A 21,681-nucleotide genomic window follows, 5' to 3' on the forward strand; every position below is an offset into this window, starting at 1 on the left:
ATAACTGAAGCTGTAACTAACAACAGCAATTTCTTCTGGAGTTTTGCCCTCAAAAGGCATAATCTTTACTTTGTTGCCATGTTTTAAAAGAAAGTTAAGATTTTGTTTTAAGGTGAAGAAATGGATGATAGTCTATTCACAGAAGCAAACAAAGAAAAATCCCCTTTCTTGGCCCAAGAAGACATTCTCTTAGGCAGAAACTTTAAAAAGTCCTAAAAATTTCACAAGCATAAGAAATAGAGGAGTTCTGTGGCGGGTCTAAGCAGGAGCTTTATCAAGTAACACAAAGGCAGAAGCTGAGTCAATGAGTACCATAGGCTGCTCTAACCATACCCTCTTTCTGCTGAGGGAGGTTGGATTAGTTTCATTCATTAAGCAGAAATGAACCATCAGATTATTCGTTTTGCCAGTGTCACGAGTGCATTATCCACAAAACAAATAAAATACAAGCTTTAAGAAATGAAAAAAGAAAGTGATTCCTGCTGTATTTACTTCACCCTTCGTCACTCGGAGCTGCAGTCAGCCTTACAACATAATTACTGCTCTAAAGGTGTTACAATAACACAAAGAGGCCCTATCTGTAACTAAGGCCTGATTGTGCTGAGCACAGAACAAAACCCATTAACAACAGGCAAGACATATCCTGAAGATCCTATAATCCCAATATGTAATAGAGGGTGGTAAGTGGTTGAAGGGACACCGCATGTAGATGAAAGCACTGGCTTCTTGTGGAAAGACAAGACCAAAGATCCACCCAGTGGGACTGACGTGGAAACTGATATTGAAGCTATGTACAGACTGTGGGCGAGCTGTGCCCAAAAGTCCACCTTACAAGCTGATCTGAAGCACACTTGTCAACTTCATCAGAAAGGGCTGAGACAACCCCAAGGCAGGGTAAACTGGGGCGCTCTCCATGGTTATGGCACTCTCAGGGAGCACTCCTTCAGACAGAGGAAGGAGTTCATGTCCCCCTTTGGGAATCCTTTTGGGGCTAAGTTATGAATAAGGCACCAGGAAACTCAACATACATGGATTTCAGTGACTGGATGAACAGCCAGCAGGCACAGATAGTGACCCAAGTGATTATTCCACTAAATCTTTAAGTGATTAGGGAGTATATGTACTTACAAAGTTAGACAGAAGCTGCAGATACCTATACTTTATTTTTTAATCTAACTTGCAATCATTTTACCAAAATCACTAAGCAAACTGGTGGCAAAGAAAGGACTAAAATCCACTGTTCTGTCTACTTAACCATACTGTCTCTTCTATAACTGAGCCTGGGAAACAAGAGAAGACTCCTTTCATGACCTATGTGTCTTTACAGGGGTTTTTGGTCCTAGGAGTCCTGTTTGATCTGCTCTGTCTTCCAAGATGGAGTCACTTAATTAGGGAAAACAAGATTCAACAGAAATGTGTGAGACTGCATGGGTATGAGACACTGTTTTCCCGGTGTTCAGCCTAGGGAATGATTGTCTCTAAGCCTCAAGCTCCTTCTATCTCCTGCTGCCATGGGTCTGTAGCCTCCCTGTTTGGGAGGCAAAAGCAGCGGCAGTGGATGGGGCCCAGGAATATTTGTAATAGTATCACCCTGCGGATAGGGCAATAAAGAATGGGCAATGGGTAATGGTCTCTGCAATTCAGTAAGAAAAGGGGAGGAGTTTTAGAAAAAAGAGGAGACAAAGGGTGATGAAGAAATAAATATGGATCTTGAGATTCTTGGAGTGTGCCAATGAAAAGGAGAAAGGATGTTTAAATGTATCACAAGGGAAAGCTACTGAGACGGTATCAAAAGAATATAGTCTCCCAGTATATTGTATGTGTCCAAATAACCACCAAGGGAGTTCCTAATTTTCTCAGCTGTCTCATTCAATCCAAACTATTGACTGAAAGCTATTTTAGTATTTGGACTAACTATGAAATAATAGACTGTGAAAGCTCAAAGTTCAAATGAGCATTATCAGAGTGCTGGCAAATTCCCTTTACTTGTGATACTTCTACTGCGCATCAGAATTTATCAAGTCTTGGGCTAGATGGAAGTGGGTCAAAGGAGAATGGGAGACGCTGCTGGACCATACCAAAGGAGATGGCCTGAGGATGATATGATGAAGAAGGAATGGAGTGGGGAAGAATGTAATCCTATTATTTGCAGAAGAAAGCCAAGTGTCTCTGTAAGGAGGACTTATTAATAGTTTCGTGCGAACATTTTCTTTTCAGTATGAAAAATACCCTAGAAGTTCAAATGCCAATAGTCAAACTTGAGAGCCATATGATTTTCACAAACATAAGCTCCTGTTTGTCATACCAGTGCCATACTGAACACCTCTCTTCATTTTTCTACTTTAACTCCTGGAGTTGTAAAGTTTAGAAAGTTTTATACTCCACTAAAAATTTGAATAAAGATCTCACCTCTTTGGAGGCGCAAGAGTGAGATCATATAATAAGAGTTTGTTTTTCTCATAAATCTTTTGTTTGATGATGGATGTACATATTGATGGAGGCAATCGATGAAGAAACCCTTTACTATTTTAATCTTGATAGCTAAGGCCTACAGTAAAAACAAGGGTTAAGGAGGGAAGAGAAGAATGCCCTGTGGACATCTGGTGGAGAAAAGAGGAGGCAGATTAAAAGAACCAACAGACAGGCCTAAAATAAGTTTGCTTTGGCTGTCTTGTTTTATTGTTCAATAAACATTTATCTTAATGGAGGGAGTCGCGCCAAGCAGTAGAAAAATTCATACTGCAACAGCATGCAGAAGTTTCAGCCAGGATGTTCAAATGTGCCTTGGTTAAGCAGTCACTCTATCTTAGGCCAATTGTACCTAGCACAGGCATGGAAGAGGTTAGATCTTGGACAGGAGGATGGAAGGCTTTGTGTAAGAGATTCCTACAAGATATATGAGAGAGGAGGGGTTGCTTAAGAGTGGCCTGGGAGCTATGAAACAGAAAAAAATAGAAAGGAGTTAAATACTCCTCTATGAGTTAAGTGCCTGTATGAGCTGTTCATGCTACAAGGGTGGTTACTAGAGTTGAAATAATACAAATTATTTGAAGCTTTTGGGATTTTCCAAAATGACTTGCAGTAAGGAGTGAAGCATAGCTGCTGGTGCAGCTATGGAAGAAGGTATGGGGAGCACAAAGGAGAAGCTGCACAAGGGAGGGGGTGGCTGCAGTCAGGAATGGCTGATGGAGGCCATGGGAGGAATGGAGGCAGCTGGCAGATGCAAATCCCACCACAGCTCAGTCTGGGGCTCATCATCCAGCAAAACTAACCAACCTGAGCTGTGGGTTAGGTGCTCTTGCAGGGGTGGGAGGAAGAACAGCCAGATGCCCAGCAAGTATACAGAGGGAGGAAAGAAGGATGTAAATTCCTATAGTTATAGGTTTACATTCAAAATTAAATCCTGTGCACTACCTTATTTATTCACCTTGTTAAAGATTTTTTTCCTCTAAAATTTTGTTTGTTAAGCAAATGTTTTGTTATTGTAAGTAGAAAAAAATAACTCACAGTGCTAAATCTACCCCAGGTTTGTAGGGAAGCTTGTAGGTGCCTTAGTAGTGACTCCTTCAAACCAAAAGCCAACCTCTGTTGCTGCCAGTCACATCTGAACAGAAGGTTTGTGCGCTGCTGGTTAGGGATATGCACTACTGGTTGTTCCTGCTTGAGGCAGACATCCCAGCAACGTTTCTTTTAAGGAAGATGCAGAAAAGGAACTGAAATGAGAGATTTCCACTGTACTTCATTAATAGCAAGTCTCCTCCCCTTTGAGTTAATTACTTCTAGCAAGTGTTCAAAATAAAAAGACGTTGGTGTCAGTTCATGAATAGTTTAACTAGAACTGTGATGAGAGGGTTGCAACTTATGTGAGGCATATAGCATTCAAAGGTTATTGATGCCTTCTGAGACATCATTAAAAAGTTAGTGCTGAGATTCATTTCGCCTTATGTGGGCTCTGAGCCTTCAGAATCTGAAATCTCTGTTACCACAGCGTAGAAATTGCAGTTGATGCAGTAAGTTGTCTAACTTGTATCTACATTTTCAATGCCTAGTGAAGTAATTCTTCTAATTGAAGTGCCCTGTTTCCTTACTCAGCCAAGAGAGCAGAGAGAGCTGTCTCTGGAATTAACTTAGATGTCTTATCTTGAGCAGACGGGATCTCCCTCTGTGCATACCTCTGTCTTTTGACTGTATAAGGAAATTGCTCACATACTTTAGGAGGATTGCTTCACTATGCATTTAAAATGTAGGCACAATTAAATGCTGTATTAAGCAGATGTGCTCCCACCCTGTGATTAAAGAACATTTTTTTCTGGCAGCAATAAGTACAGCTTCCACAGGGACACCTATACTTCATTCAGTTCTGAGGTAATACATAACCAATTAGAGTAAGACTTTAAGTATGTGTAGCAGATAAGCTAATTACATAATTTATGATATTTAACAATCTGTGGAGTCTTTATCTATAAACACAGAGACTTTTACATGATTTACAAAGCAAACATATGACCTGTTTTAGAGTACCTGGCTCTTGCCTGGAAAAATGTTTATCAAACTTTTTGAATACTATGGCTGAGAGTCTGCAGAAATGGGTCTTTTGGAGACATGGACCCAAACATGCATACATCATTCCCCTCAGTTATGTGATTCATAGACTAAACACAACTTCCTTCCTTTGGTGTTAAAAATGTCCAAATATTATCAGAGTCTTTTTTCGTGGGGTTTTGTTATGTTTTACATGGAGACTTCTGACTGCACCTTTCCAGTCTTTTGACAAATATTCACATACACAGTGACTTGCTAACACATGGCTGCTGTGTTTCTGTTTATTTTTCAGGTATGTTTTTTTTTTTTTTAAACACAGAATAATTCTTAGATGTTGTGTTTCCAAAGTCATTCCTGCTTACAGAGTCAATAATTCAGGCTTTTGCATCTGAAAGATTTTTAATGAGAAATTAATTATAATGGCTACTAAAATTACTCAAAATCAATCTGTGGTTCCAAAGGAAAATTCTACTCTCTGAGACAGTCACAAAGCTTGACTTAGACTCCTAAAATGTATTGCTGCCAGAGGAGCTCTATGGAAATTTCCAGCATTTCCAGACATATTTTATATTCCATATCTAAATAAAAAGCCAATGTTCTCCAAAAGAATGGCAGTTTAAACATTAAAAAACATTACTAAGAACATGGCAACTTTTCATTTCAGTACTTTAAAAGTATTTTCTCTAGGCATTGTTGAGATATTAAATTTTGATAAGGAATAATTTTTGCTTTCTAGCATATTTATACTGCTTTGTTTAATAATATGATACAGATGATATTAGGTATAAGCATTACATTGTCAAAAATGTTGAAGTCCAAGTGAAGTAAGAAGAAACTTCAGTCAAACAAAATGCTTTATTGAAATGAAGTGTTTAGACATCGACATGAAATGACAGATTTGAAATGATTTGACATGTTTTCATTGAAAATTTCACTGAATTTGTGACATTATTGTGAAACATTTCCATTTCACTGAGGCTGTATTTTGCACAGAAAACTAGTGAAGAACTGGTGATTGCATTTATAAAAGTCCTCTTTTGAGCAGTAGCAAACAGATGGCTTTTATTATCAGTAACAACTTTTTTTATCCTGCAGCACTATTTTCCTAGAAAACAAGAACTGATCTATGAAATGTGAATATCATACTATTGTATTTAAGATTTAATTAATCAATTAATAATTTAGTGATATTGCTCATATCAGTAATCTTTGGTGTGTGTTTTATGGGAATATTCAGGTTTATGTTAAAAACAGTTGATCCATGATGTGTGTTTCCTATGTGGGAGAGTCCTGTCTCACTTCTTGTCTGTCTGCAAATAATTGAGTAAGCTAGTCTACAGATGATTTTCCTGAAATATTTTCCATTAAATTCTTGTTAATGAAGATAAAGCCTGTACTCTTGTTAAAGCTAAATGTCTTTAACTGTGTTAAATTCTTAAAACTCACTCCTTCTTTCACTCTTTCTCTGCCTCGTTGCCAGGTGAGGCTCTGCAGGTGGTAACAATTCAGAAAACCAGGGCCTGCCCCTGGGAAGTTGGAACTGTTACAAGGCCAACTAGAGGCATTTGGGAGAGTTTTAGTAGTTAAGCAGCTGAATTTTTGGTAAATGTTGATTATTCAGCTCTATAGAAATGTATTTAAAAGACAAAATGAAAATTTAGAAATGGTTCTATGTTTTAAATCAATCCTTTATAAAAGTTAATTCAGGATCAGGAAAAACGTCCCTCCTGAATGTATCTTTTAGCAAATTTAGTTCTTGCTTTTTTATCTACACCTCAACACGATACATAACCATGCATGTATGCTATAATTATGTATTTATTTTATTGTTTAAAGATAAAGGCAGAAAAAAGCTTATTAAAATGTTTCAAGAGTGTCAAACTGAAATGTGTGGAATTTAACCTACTTTACATCCTGCTAATATCAAGTATTCCAAATTTTCTAATGATCTTGTATTTGCAAAGGAAGTGAAAGATGATCAGAGTAAACTAAGAATGGATAAGAAAAAGAAAAAAAAATCAATAAAACTGCAGTTAGTCTTTATTCATTTGAAAAGTGAAAGAGGAAAGGTTAACAGCTATATACTTCAAAATTCATATTTCCTCTCTGTTGATATCAGACTGTTTAATAACAAAACAAAATGAGACAATGCTGCCAATAATTATAACCTCACCCTGCTTGAGCTTATACAGCTACAGCTTAAATGACATGGGCCAGTTAGTATGGGGCAAAATGAGACAGAGATATAAATTACTAGTTTAAGTACTTGAATTGCACTAATTAAATTTACTGTGAAACCAGAGGATATTGATTCAGTTTATTAATCCCCCCCTCCCTTCTTTATTTCACATATATGGGAAAATGGGTAAGCATTTCAGTAAGCACTCTTTCACATATGTACAGATATACGCATAAGACCTAAACAGAACCAAAGCTAAAACAAAGCTAACGGATGAGTGAGAGACACTGGGGATTTGCTGTGATTTCTCTATTAAAAACTCTCAATATATATGAGACAGAACATGCATTTTGCAATTAGTGGCAAAGATGACAGTCTACTAAATATTATAGACTGCTACTATTCTCTGCTACTTAATTGCATTGTTGCACTAGTGTTTTGCAAATTACTTAAACTCAGAATAACATTATAATTACAGGCTGAATAACTTCTGCTTGTGAATCATACATAGAATCAGGGATTCCCCTTCTACATCCTTGAATGAAACTGCAGTTGAATCAGATAACATATTTATTTGGTTCAGGAAAACAGGAAACTATTTCTCATTGATCATTGTGTGCTTAGAATCTAGCACAACAAAATTTTAAATGACAGCCTTCATAAAACCAAACTGTCCCTTACTTGAGATAATATTATACAGTAGATAATTAGACAACAAAATGTTTGTGCCCAATGCAGACTGGCTGCATGACTTCAGGGAATCTCGTCTGCTGCTAGTTGCAGCCCAGGCAACAGTAGGTGTCAGAAACACGTACCATAAGCATCAGCAACGTGTCTTTGCTTATAATCAAACAGAGTCAGTGGTGCAAAATGAACAGAAAAAAAACGGTGCCTTGGATGTTCTGTCCCATGTGCTATGCTAAAAAAAATTGTGGGTGAGCACACAAAACATACATGCTGGCAGATACTCTCTGGTTCTACCACCTAACTCAGATATTATCCATAGTCTTGCCAGACATTATTCTGCAGCGTAAACTTGAAACTATAAATCTCTTTCAACCTCATTCATTACTAATGAAAGAAGACAGATGTATTATCAGGGAAGTTTCTTCCTCAGCAATACATAGTAGGTTCCCTCTGACATGACTCCATGGACTGAGAACTGATACCAGAGATGTCTTTTGACAGTATGTGAATGAGGATCACAGTATTATGGCAAGTGTGAAACAAAAGGAAATGCAGAAGATAAGCACGTTTCACTGTGCAGAACCTCAAATCCAATTGGCAGAAACTTTTTGCTTTTGTGGAGACGGTCCACTTCAGGAGCAATCTGGTGACCACAGACAACGCAGACAGCTCTGAGGATGAACGTGCTTTCTTTATTTCCATAGATGATAATACAGAGGTGGTACCAGGGGCTTGCAGACCACTACACCAAGCACTGCTTAATCACTTCACTTTTAAAAGCCTTTCTCTGTTACAAGGTATTTCTAGATCTACATTTGATCAAACACTATGTCATTTTGAAGCTCCTCAACAACTCCCAGATTGATAACTATCTTTTCTCATGTTTGTCAATTTTCCTTTCCTGACATAATGAAAATTCTTCACCATCCACTCATCGTCTTCTCCTACAAGTACCCTCAATCTGCTGTTCTACCCAATCTTATGTCTTTGGGATTAAACCACATTATATTATCCAAAGCCTACTCCAGGCCTTTACAAGGCTTTGTTCTAATGTATTTCATACTCACTTGCTTATGAATGCCAAGATGAATTACTCCTAATAATTTTTGGTGTTATTTTCAACTTGAAAGAAAAAAAGAAATCTTTAACTCCTGAGCAATTAATTGTAAAAGCAATGTAAAGGACACATGTTCCTATTTTACTTGTCCTCATTCTTCATTATTTTGTTACTTTTAGCTGCGATTTCTGGATGTAGACTGGATGTTCTGAACAACTAGACCTGATTGCTTACTCATGGAGCTCTGACCTCAGCCTCAATATAACATTACAATATCCTTGGTAACAGCGTGAATAAAGGTTGAGAAGTTACGGATGCATGGTAAGATAAGAAGGGAAGACAATGCATTCTATCTGTTTTGCTGTTTTGATGGGGGGGGGGGGGGGTTGGGTTGGGTTTTTTTGTGTTATAATTTTGCAGGATAGCAGGCAAGTTAAGAGAAAGAAAGTCAATGACCAGAACTGATAGCATCAAAAAAACACAAATCCATGTTTGCTCCTGTCATAATAGAAAAGTCTTTGGTGGAAAACTGACTCTTGGTGCTTCAGACACATAGGGCAGAGAAAGCTGATGTATCACCCCAAACCAGTATTTTTAAACAGGTTAAATCCAAAATAATGTATTAATGGGCTAGTTAAAATCCAGCCCACACTTTTTTCCTTCCATTTTTAAAATAAGATTTATAAGTTGCCTCTGCTGCTTGCCATCAAGCTTACCTTGGATAGTTGTAGTGTAAGGGTATATGAAATGTGAGAGCATCTGGTTCATTGAATTATTTGTTCATTTAATTATCTGGTTAAGGGCTAATTAGTATAACAGAAACAGAAAATAACAAGAAAAGTGATACGTTCAACACAGAAACCAAGGTATAATAGAGACAATGACGAAGACCAAGACCCTTCAGTCTCTGATGAATGGGCCATTAAAGGACTGGTTGCAACTGCTTCTAGGAGGGTCAACCTCAACTTTGTAACTGATCATAAGGAGGGGAAAACATCATTATCACGAGTATTATGGGATGTTTGAGGGGGTTCATGGGACTCATGGGAAATTCAAAGTTATGGGATAGCAGAGAGGTCTTGTGGGATTATGTAAAATTTATTATGGGATGTTTAGGGGAAGGCTAAAGGGTGGGGAAGGATCCAGAAGGAACAAGCATGGTAAAATGGAGAGGAGAAGGCAATCAAGGGGCCGGTCTTGTGTAAGCAGGGCCAGTCAGTATGCTTGTGCTGGGGATAGAGATCCCGGGGTCTCCAGGTGCTCCTGGCTGGGCTTCAGTGCCTGGGCTGAAAGAATCCCCAGACCCTGGAGGCTGCTGGATTCAGTGGCTCCTGTAACATCCTTAACACAAGAAATAGAAAGACCCATCTGATCTATTTTCATCATGATCCATATGCATCAGGACAGCCAGAATCCAAGCATTTGTTATGCCTGAGGTAAGTTTCTTGACCTTGGACCTGTACCTACCAGAATACTGTTGTAATAATCAGAAATAAAATGACTGATCAGTTACAGTGGCTACTATTTGCTCCAGCATCTAGTAGGGAATACATTTACGAACACAGCAAAACAATCTAATAAAACTTGATTTTACTTCAGGAAGACTCAAATAGTAGGGATAGTAGGAAATATTTATAGAAATGAAAAATGTGTGTAAAATATAAAAGATCCACTGATTTGGAATTGTTGCACTAAATCAGTATTGCTTTAATGTTTGCTATTATGAAGAATCAATGAAGTATAATCAGCTGTATTACTGCAGTTTAATTAGGCACAGGAATAAGATGCAACTATGAAAAACATTTCACTCTACAGATGCCTCTCACTGTCTCTATCTCAAATTAAGAAAATTCAAGTTTTGTATTTACGTTTAAAAAATAAAACCATGAGAGGTCAGAATTTTACTTCAGTGCATGAATCCTTTGGAAAAAAGAAGTCCAAGCTAGAATTTCTTTAATGACTGTAGGATAGGATTGGCATTTCAAGAAACAGAAATAGTAGTTGTTAAGGAAAGTCTGCAATAGTACCATCTGAAAATAATTTACAAAGGCAGTGAATATGTTGCCTAAAACATTATACTATCAAATATAAAATTATGCAATACATTTCCTGAAGGAAAAAAATGCTTATTAGAAGACTTATGAAGTCAGAGACCAATTGAGATATTTTTCCAGCAGTACTTCAGTAGGTCCCTACCTTCATGAAAACTTTTTAGCATTACTAAATTATATTTCAAATGGACAACAGAATCATTATGTTTTGTTATTGTTCCTGCAAACCCTTCTAACATACATAATATATTAATGCATTTACTATTATATTTTGCAGAACAGACATTGAGCAGTGATAGATAGACTAGTTCAATATAAAACATAAGTTTCTTAAGCATTTGCCATATTTTATATGAACAAGTAACATTTAATTATTAATGGCATTTGTCTTGCCTATACACTTCCACAGTTCAGATGATTTTAGATGTACAGGTTCCAAATGAGACGATGAAACACGTTCTGACATGATGATGAGCAGGGATCAAGTGAAGTTTTGGAAATATCAGGGGAATTGTCTTCCTAACTCATTTTTCTGTCTTTATTCTTTTGCTTTTGCACACACATAAGAACTTGAGTATTTTTAAAAGAAATGCAGACATCCTCTGATTCCAATTGAATATCTGTATCAGTGAAGCAAATTCATGAATTTTTAACTGTCATGGAAACCAATACCCAGATATCTCCATTTTGTATTCTTTATGAAAAAGAACCGGAATGTCAAAGTTTTGGGGAGTCATGCATTGCTATTAATCTTATGTTTCAGTATCTATTTATAATAGCTATTTTTTGAAGAACCCTCTCTATAGAGGTACCTGTAGTATTTTATATGTGTTTAAACACATAGCCTCCTTTTCCTGTCATACGCAATTAATGCTAATTTGAAGTATGCTATATATATTTCTCATCCTGTTATTGAAGAGCTCTTCAGAGCACAACTACTGGACACTATGTCTATTCAGGTGCAAAAGAAAAAAAGGTTTCTTTGGATCTCTGCTATAACAGAACATTTTAAATTCTGATACTATCAAACTATAACAGCTACTCAAATTCATCTAATTAAAAATATAAAAAAAGAAGAGAACCTGTAGAACAAAAAAAGATAAGCAGCAATTTGTCTCGGTTAAAAGGATGTATTTCAGGCTATTATCTATCACATTACTATTACTAAATATGCTTAAATATTCTCCAGCACACTCACCTCTTTTTGACGGTACTTAATTGCCAGTTTCAGTCTTGCAAGATCATTACCACTTTGTTCTTCTATCAAGCTATTATCATCTCTGTAATTAAGAATAATTTCCAATTCCCTGGAACTCCGTGTCTGATCCAGGAGATCTTTTGCAAATTGCTTGCATTGCCTTGACAGTTCCTCATACTCTGACTTAAATTCATTTTCAACTTTACTCAGTTCCTGCAGCTCCCAGCTCAGTTGAAAAGCGGTAAGGAAAGGATCCTCACTGGACAAAGCAATCAAAGATGGGCTTGCCAGAGCCTTGTAGATATTGAGTCTGGATCGAGAGTGGCGGAGGCTGTCCACATCTGAACTCGAGACACATTCGACACAGTTACAGCGGACCTCATGTGGCCTGGGCACAGAGACCCCTTTCTGCACAAGGAGCTTTATGATTTCATAATTGTTGGTGTGGGCAGCCAGAATAATGGGTGTGATATCCGGCGTAAATTCTGAAAACTGCTTGTCCAGAAGCACGGGTGGCACCTGTGAAAAGAGGCAAAAACCCTTACAGGTCTCTTCATTCAACAAGAGCTATAGAAAATTAAGCTACAAGTAGTTTACCAGGTAGTACACTTACTGATGGATCTTTGCTTCTGGCCAGAGTCGAAGGAAACACTTTAAACATAGCAATTCAATTAGCTAAGATAGCCTATTTCCAGTTAATAACTTGCTATAAATAGGGTGTGATTTTTCATAAAACCTCTTTGTACATAAACAGCCTATGGGCAACGATTTGTTAGAGAAAATGATGAGATGAACAAGGAAGACGCAGACACAAACGCTCCTGTTGGGTTCCTTGAAGCGCCAGCTGTGAGCAAGATGGAAATGCTTTCTTGTTTCTCACTGGTTAAGCTCAGTTTTATAGGGAAGAGAGAACCATGGGGGCATAACTGTGATTCTCTGAAGGAAGCAGTGAACAGCACACAGACAAGTTAGAGTTATAAAATAAAATGGGCAAGTAAATGAGAAAGAAAAGATATGTTTTCTTAAAGAGAAGGTTGGAAATATTACTCTGTAGAGAAACAGATACCTGCTGCAAAGAGCTTAATGTCTTGAGGCTCAGTTCTACATTCACATGTGCAAACAAACATACTTTCTTTATAGGAAAATGGGAGAGTTGGTAAAACAAGGGTTCCAAGAGAGCATTTTTAAAGCCTCTTCTGATGTATATTTATGTATTTTCAGTCTTCTGGTGTGTTTCTGTATTTTCTCAGAAGACTGTAAGGTCTTTCATTTTAAGCTTGTTTCTTTATTCTACAATACCAGACTCTAAAGTCTTTCCCAGATCAAGACAGTTCATTAGACTAGTATGATGAAGCCATATAAGTGTAATTAGCCAATATGTCAATCGAAAAAATGGTATTGGCATCACTTATGGACGGCCTTTGGTCCATAGCTCAATAACGAAGTACAAACTCAATCCACATCAGTGAGGTGCTCTGAGTGATGCTCCTTTAGAAGGAGGAAAAAGGGAAAACATTTGACTACAAGTTATCTGAAGGCTAGGGAAATAGATGGCCACCGGAGGGAGGAAAAAAGTTTGACAGAAGTCATGACAGAAGAATGATCTTGTTGCCAGGTGGAAAAAACACAAATACCTATGAAGAGAAGTTAATAGGAAACAGGTAAAGCATGTGAGAACAGTGTAAGAATGAGTTGAAATGAGCTATGTTTAGAGCCTTGGGAGGGAAGGAAGCTGAGCAAAAAATGAAATGCACAGAATCAGGAAGAAACTCAGTGGAAAAGAAAACTAGAATTAAATTAAGCTGAAAAGAAATGGTAGTCTGTGGATCTAAGTCCATAAATAAAATGTGTTGTGCTCTTACAGCATCTACCACAACTAGTGAGACTCCGCCTTGGCCCTGGGGTCAGGGTACCAGGGAGTAGAGGAGAGAGCTGCAAGGGCAGAAGACTCAAGGATACAAAGCTATGACTCCAAACTCACCAACTGCTCAGAGTATTCCTCTGTCACTTAGCATGTTATTATCTTTGTACTTTCTGACAGTAATAAACTAATATTTTATCCAAGCCCGGCCAGAAGTGAAGGCTATCTTAACATGTCATTAACCACAATCTTCTCTAAAAAAATTAACAGAGACACAGCTTCAAACAACATGGCATTACAATGATTGACTTGTACATAGGGTCCATTAAGTCAAAAGCTGCTTGTTTTTCTCATAGCTTATCAAAACCTTTCATCTTAAGGTAACTCAGCTATAAGGCTAATGCACACATTTTGGAATTCATACCATCAGAATTTACCCAAATATAGAACAGTGTATTAAACAATGTCAGCCTTAACTTACAGAAACATTTAAACTGAAAGGGCAAACCCTAAGACTGCAACTTTAATTACATCATGAGTTTAACCCCTGACCCTTTACCTCCTATTTTAAGATTTCCTACTCATTTAAACCAAAGATATACAGAATGCCAAAGCAATAAGGTCAAATTATTCCCTATCTGCAGCATAATGAAGTACTTATCTTTTGAAGTTCTGAGTGCTCTCATGGCACTCAAAATATTTCAACATTTAACTGTTGACCCAGAATACTTGCTCTGAAGTCACCAGACTTATGACGAATTTTCCTTTCAAACTACTGAAAAATCATTCTCTTTAAAGAAGCCAAAACAAATAACCAGTACACACTGATGTTAGGCACACAATCTAAATCTTTGACAGAACACTCACAGAAAACATATGAATCTTCCTTAAATCCTGGGCGGATGGAAAGCTACTAGGTCTTACAGTCACTGACTATGACTCCCCAAGGCTTAGCAGTGGTGTGAATATATTTATACACTTTGGAGTTAATATGTCAAGTGTGAGGCTGCTTAAACTTAGAAAGGTCAAATGATTTTTGCCTTCTTATATTTTGTTGAAAATGTTCTACTTCAACAGTATTTATAGGGCTGAGCAAAGCAGTTTGGTGACTGTGTATACTTGTATGCATATCTGTACGGGGATGAGTAGGCAAAAAGAAAACAAAACAAAAGAGAAGAAAGTATAGCTCAAAGTCTGTGCACTTCTGTGCTCAAGGACATGAGATTTTTTGTTGCATTCCTCTTCCCTGCACTTACTGTAAGTGGGAATGAGTCTGTCCGACTTAGATATCTAACAATTTTTTTAGATACCAAGTGGAACAGCCCTCTTCAATATGTGTTTAAGTTCCCAGTATCGTCTGTGTGAAGAGAAGCCCTTTGCTATGACAGAAAGAGAAATCTAGGCTAAATTAATGCCAGTTAGGTCTGAGACATTTGCTGTCCCTATGACATCAAGGTACAGAGATCCAATTGTTGATGATCTGTTAGATATCGAGGAAACAGAAAAAGATAACAGTCAGTTTGGAAAAGGAGGAACCGATACTCCAGGTGCATCCATGTGTCCATCTAGATGTCTCATAATGGCTCTCATTACTGCAATAACTTAACAGAGAGACTGAAAACTGCGCTGCCCATTTACCTACTTTTTAAGTGCAAGAGCTCAGAATCTATGTAAAGCAACCTATTTCTTTGGGCAAATGGATAGCTTGCTTGGTTCTTGTCTTTATTTATTTATAATTATTTTGCCTTTTGCTTGTAAAGAAGACCAAATCCTGCAATGGCTGCAAGTAGTTAGGTGAATAAATTTCTGAGTCATGTCAGTCATGACAGCATGATTGGAGGAAAAATGTAAAGGAAAGAAAAAAAGGATATATGTCAGATAACAAGATGAATATATATGTCATCTCATGCAGTATCACATTATATAAGGAAATTAATATTATAAAGGTGTGTCCTCAAGCTCATCAGTTGCTTCAGCACTATTGCTTTATAGCTGTCTTCAGCCAATCACCTTGAAAATGCTGAACTCTACATTTCAGTACAACCCACAGTGTACAAGTTACCCCTATGCATATATAGTTTTCTGATTTACATTTTGGTTTGTTGAGTTCTTCTCTTCTTTGGTTTCAAATTATTATGTCAGTTGAAGTACATCCTTATTATGATGATGGAAGTAGTTCCACCAGGAAGGATTAAAAAAATCCTCCTACCCCCAACTCCCTTCACATGCACTAAGTCACTGATAAAGTACCAGATAACTTGAATAACTTGAAGATATAACTTCAAGATAACTTGAATTCAGTTGTCACACCACTGAAGAGGTCTGTACACAGTCTATCCTGAAAGTCGTGCTGAAACTGTCCTCACAAGAGTGCACAAACTACAGGCCTGCAACGGTGGCCCCAGATTTAGCCTAAAGTCCTTTTCCCTGTCCCAGGTGCTTGCTGTATGTTGCACAGCTGGCATGTTGTTTGGCCATCGAGCGTGTAAGGCAGGCAAGTGGATGGAAATTGCCAAGCTGAGCTCAGGGACAACATCATTTCAGAGCAGTGTGTGTGATACCAGCCATGCAACACCCATCTGGTATATTGTAATTTTCTGCTTTCCTTAGGCAGCTCCCATGGCCTTCCCAGAAAGTGTTCAACTTGTTTACTGTCCTTGGACTCATTACATTTCCTAAAGGTAAGCACCAAACTCTTAATGTGCTACTGAAGCATTTTCTTTTCTTTTATAAAATTCTGTCTCCACACCTACTCTTTTTTGTAGTGAACAGATGTATCCACAAACCTCACCCTTGCTCTAAGGCACTGTAAGTTAACTGACAACAGTCTGAGGACTAAATGTAAATGTATGAATTTACAATAAAATTTTTTAGAGATATTGTAACTTCTTAAGAATGCAGACTTTGAATACTAATTAAACATCTGAAATGCTGCCTGTCTAAGATTTCATTATGTCCATTCATTCAATTATGTCCTTTAACACTTTCACACCCACAGTTCAGCTCAATGCTGCCAAACTGTTTAAAGCTTGTCTTCCGGCTTTCTTTTCTCTGGAGTCTAACCACAAGCAACAGAGATGATAAAAATGAGGCAGTACATATTTGAGGTTAAGTGATGCTTATATTTTTGGGTCTTAAATAAAATATTGAATCTTAAACAAAGTGTGTCTAAAATAACCAAAATATTATTTTTTATATAAAATATATTAAGAACTCAAATTAAAATTCTAAATGCTAGACACATAAGGCCATAAAACCTCCCTCTTGTGCAAAATTATAGGATGTGGTTCACAGCAGAATGAAAGGATTGACTAGCCAAAATGAAATCCTAACCACAAGTTGAGACTTTGTGGTGGGAAGGTTTCTTCAGGCTGCAGCTTTGAGATGGAAGCATCTTCTGTCAAATTCCAAATGATATTATGAATGGAAAAAGTGGTGGATTCTTGAGGGTAAGAAAACACATAAATCTGACTTCAGGCAGTAACAGCTGGACGACTTATCTGGACCTCAGGACACGGGTTTTGTTACCAGTTCTGCCAGTAACTCTAGGTTGCTTAGGCAGACCAACTCTTTCTGCTTCTTTTCTCAGCTGGGTACACTTTTTTGAGCAAATGTTTTCTCAACCCAGGATATAATTCCTGCTATGAATTAATATCAGGAAGATATAGAAAAAATAATATTTAAAAAAACAGATATTTCTGTGTGGACATTTTTGAACAAAAGAGTCTGGATTTTTTAAAATTTTGAAACCTTACTTTATTCCAAAATTTGCACATAATTTAACAATGAAAAGGACCAATTCCCACATTTTTTTTCAGATTAAATTATTGTGATCATACTATTTTATTATTATAATTCTAGCTGTTAATTTTATAAAAAATTAGGTAAGGTAAACACTTCCCTTAGCATACAGCCCAACAGAAATTATTCAACACACACAAACCATATGCTGAACTAGCTCAAAACTTGATGGCTGTGCTATCTCATGCTAATACTAACACTAACCCACAGCTAACTATAGCTCATGCCTCCTAACCTGCACTGCTGGGATACAAGATGGATATTTTTCAAAAGAATTGGCCAATTCTGGCCAATTTTCCAGGGTTTGTCAGAAGAAGGTATGAACAGTAAATTCTGAATGTGTTCCCTTTAGGAGTTTGCTTTTTGTCTTGTCTCCTATTGGTAGGGCAGGGAGCTGCCATTTTTGCCTCCTTGCAAGCCCTTCTCAGTGTATACCACATGGACCATAAATATTTCTGAGGATCAGGCCTAAATGTCCTTATTTGCTGCTAATATGCATTATTGTTAGCAAAGGATAACTTCGCCCCAGTTAGTCAGAATAGTGTTTTATGTAATATCATGTCCATTTATTCTGCTGAAAATTTACTTTCAGCTTTGCTGGGACATGACTAGGAACAGGGATGTTACCATAGCTAATACAAAATCCCTGTTACATTTAAGGAGGCTTCAGTGCTTGTCTTTTTGTGTATATGGGAATTTTGCAAAGTTAAAGCTACAAGGTTGAGTTATTTTCATTCTATTTTTTCCAAGAACAAGCTGAGTTTTCAAAACCTCAGAGTTTTTTATCTTTTTTTTATGTTACACTTAACCTACCCTAAGATGTGAGCCAATGGTTTTCCAATGCTTTTTCATGCTCATCCTCTTACAGCTGAATCAATTTGTGTGTCACAATAGTCACAGCATGGACTGATGACTTCCAGTCTCTGTGCCAGCCACATTGCACAAAAGGCATTAATGTTATATAGTAAGAAAAAGAATTACAATAGCATTTAGTAATTCACTGAAACCAGCATCACTTTTCTAAACAATGAGGTTCACTTGCATAACTGCATGATACAAATAATGGTATATACTTAACACATCTGCAGAACATTTGAGCCAAACAGTGCAAAAGAATAGAAGCACTGGATGGCAGGAAGGAACTTGTTAGAAGGTCTTGTTTGCACCCTTGAACCCAAACTATGGTAACTACACCTAGATCAATTCCCACAGATATTTGACCAATCTGTTCTTAAAGCCCTGCAGTGGTGGGTGAATACATTGCGCCATTTCCAGACAATGCTTCTGATACTGAACTTGTTTTACCTTTTTGCAGTTTAAGCCTATAATGTCTTGTTCTATAAAATGTGGACACAGAGAATAAATTATTTCTTTACTATAGCTTCAGTTTTCTCTTTTAAACACACTTATTCCTTCAGACTTTCCTTATGGGGAATAGTTCCTAATTTTCTGAATCTTATTTCTTTCTGCATATTCCTTACCACTTCGGAGTATAACAGAGGACAAATTCACGTATATCTTACCATCTGTGCTCATTCTGATGTGACCAAATACTATACTGACTTTTGCACAGTAATATGATATTGTCCAGTCTTTTTCTGTTAGTCTTGTTTTAATCCCCCCTGCAGAACTGTTATCTTAATTGTTTTCAATTCCAATATATGCTTAGTTGATTATTTCTGCTTCCTTTGAACCTTACACTTTTTCTTACTGAACTGTTTTATTTGTTACAGAAATAATTTTTCTTGTTTGCCAAAACCATCCTGAATTCTAATTGTGTCCTGCAATAGCCTTGTGATCCCCCCAGCTTTGTGTTGTCTACAGATTTAACATGCCCTCTCGCTAGTTCATCCCAAATGTCATGACTTAATATACTGATTGGGATAGACACCTGCAGAATTGCTCATTTCATCCCTCTGTTTTATTCACTTGTCCTGTTTCACCAAGTACTATTAGCAACTACTCTGAGTGTGGTTTTCTTAGACTGTATTTTGAGTGACAGTTTCTGAAATCTTATAAAACTCAAGCTATACGATATGTACTGCTTTTCCCCAATATACAGAGCTTGCTATCTGGTGATGAATGAAAATTATATTGTTATGACAAGATTTGTTCTTGACAAATCCTGGTAGGCTGCTATTCATGTCTATGTTTTCTTCTAGGTGCTTACAAGCAGAATGTTTGATTATTTTCTTTGGATCCTCCTTGGTGTGAAAAAGCATAGATTTCTTTTATTTGAAGAAGGAGAATAGAGAATGGAAAGGAAATGCTGTAAAATGAATTGATATCAGTTTCCAGATAGAATCAGAGGAAGAGATATTTGATTTGATAGATTTGGGACATGCGCTTGTTGGGTGTGACTGATGACAAAAGGCTTCAGCACTTTATTTCTCTTTTTTTCTTTATTTCTCCTTTTTTTCCTCCTCCCTATATCTCTGGGAGCTGATCCAAAATACAGCCTGTACACAAAAGTGGTCATTTTCAATCAATGTTTTCCTGTGAGCATTATTAGTGGATGGATATTCCCTTCCTTCAGTCAATGTCAATAGCTTGAGCAAGGGTGGGAAATGACTTAAAAGCAGACGCTCAATAAAAGACTGTCAGGACATTTTGAATTTGTTTCCAGCTCTGAAACTCATATCTTCTCTCTCACCACATATCTTTTTGAAACTAGGTAGAGAAGAGTTTTTCAAATAAGAATTCTGGGCATTGCTTGAGTGCTCATAATGAAAAATGACAAGCAAACAGTGTTGTTTTCACTCAGGGACAGTGAAAGAAGAAAACGAAAATGGTTTGGAAAAATATGAGAGCTAAGAAAGAAAAAAGATCTTGTTATGGAAATGATTAAAGGAGAACTCGGATTATTTCTGTCGCATCATAATAAAGCTCATATACACCTCTCTCAAAGTTTGCATGAGCGAAGCCAATATTTAAACTTCCTGAGTGTTCAAATCAGACCTAGTGGGGTCCTTCCCAGCTGAATGTTTTTAAATGGATGCATAGATACTTTTCTCAAACACAGAATGGTTCACAAAGGCAAAATAATTTTAGTGAAGTTTATGTCTGACATTCCATTTTCTGAGAACCTGTGTCTCTGGTCTGATTAGAAAAATGTGGAAAAGCTCTTGCTTTTCCCTGTTTTTTTACCTTCTCCCAAAATGGCTCCAATAGATAGCTGAGGAGGCAGGAGGAAATTGGCTTGCTTCTCCATTGAGGTCTTGAGAGAAATGTTAGTAAAAAGAGTTATTAGAATCTGAGCTGGATCCTTTGTTTTTCCCTGGGCTTCATGGATCTAGAAACAAGAAAAGGTGTCCCACTGGCTAAGGAATGAGAAAGATGGTTTTTGAAAAGGAGCTTTTGCAGAAAGAACAGTAACAGATTGGTGGCTTCTCTAGGTATCAACAAACTGTTTAAGAGACATGAGTGTCTCAGAGGGAAGGGTGGGAATTAGCTAAACTTCTTTACAGCTGATTGCAATTATTTAGCATTGCAAAGTAATTTAAGATATCTTCACGGCTGGGAAGTAAATTTCATTTCTGAGAAAATTAAAAGGGTTATACTCTCAAAGAACAAAGTGGGAATCAGGCAAATTTGCAAAACACTTAAAGAAAAATGCTTTATATATTTTCAAAATATTATGAGAAAGGAATACAAGTGTATGGCAGGGACATAGATACCCCATGAATCTGCAGAGGGTGCAGAGAAATGTCATAGTAAGCTGTTTCATAAGTACGTTATTCCTGATATGTTATTCAGTGGTTTGTTATTTAGCAGCAGCTCTAGTTTTTGAACCATACTGTAGGTTTTCCAGCTTTCACAGATGAAAATGAAGGACTCATTTCTAAAGTAGATAGAGGAGACCAAGGCTCATGCAACTATGCTAGCAGTGAAAAATGGAACTTCCTTTGAGAGGTCAAGGATTGACAACTGAATATTATTACAGCTTAATAATGTTCTCAGCTGTGTTCAATGCCTTAACGATAGACACTTTAAGATCCTCCCTGCATGTAAGAATAAATAGAATAATCCTACTGCATATGAGGTTTTGGGATGATGTACTGCTGAATGATAGAAGATTGCTAGAAATCAAAAATTTCCTTTTGAATTTTCATTGCAAAGAGATCAATGGAAAAATGGGAGACATGTATTATTATAACTTGTCCTACGCAGTGAAAGACCAGGAGCAGAATAGTTAGTTAGAGGTAGTTTAGGGTAGATTGCTAGAAAGAAGCTTTTGAAACTGGTGCCAAGGAGAATGGATTGGTTCAAACCCTTTAATACTGTGAGTTCTTGTTTCAGGTTAGT

The 21,681-nt window shown here is 37.2% G+C and overlaps 1 protein-coding gene across 1 annotated transcript in view; it reads right to left on the minus strand.

Annotated features, from left to right (window-relative positions):
• TRPC4 (transient receptor potential cation channel subfamily C member 4) overlaps positions 1 to 21,681 on the minus strand; it is a gene marked incomplete at both ends in the record, with an annotated part of 95,502 nt that overhangs the window by 59,868 nt on the left and 13,953 nt on the right. Inside the window, one exon of the mRNA XM_082337954.1 lies at positions 11,715 to 12,233. Coding sequence (XP_082194080.1) covers positions 11,715 to 12,233 — 519 coding nt within the window. The remainder of the gene's footprint in view (positions 1 to 11,714; positions 12,234 to 21,681) is intronic.

Source organism: Platalea leucorodia (genome assembly GCF_965183815.1).
Source record: "Platalea leucorodia genome assembly, chromosome: 2".
Taxonomy (NCBI): Eukaryota; Metazoa; Chordata; class Aves; order Pelecaniformes; family Threskiornithidae; genus Platalea; species Platalea leucorodia.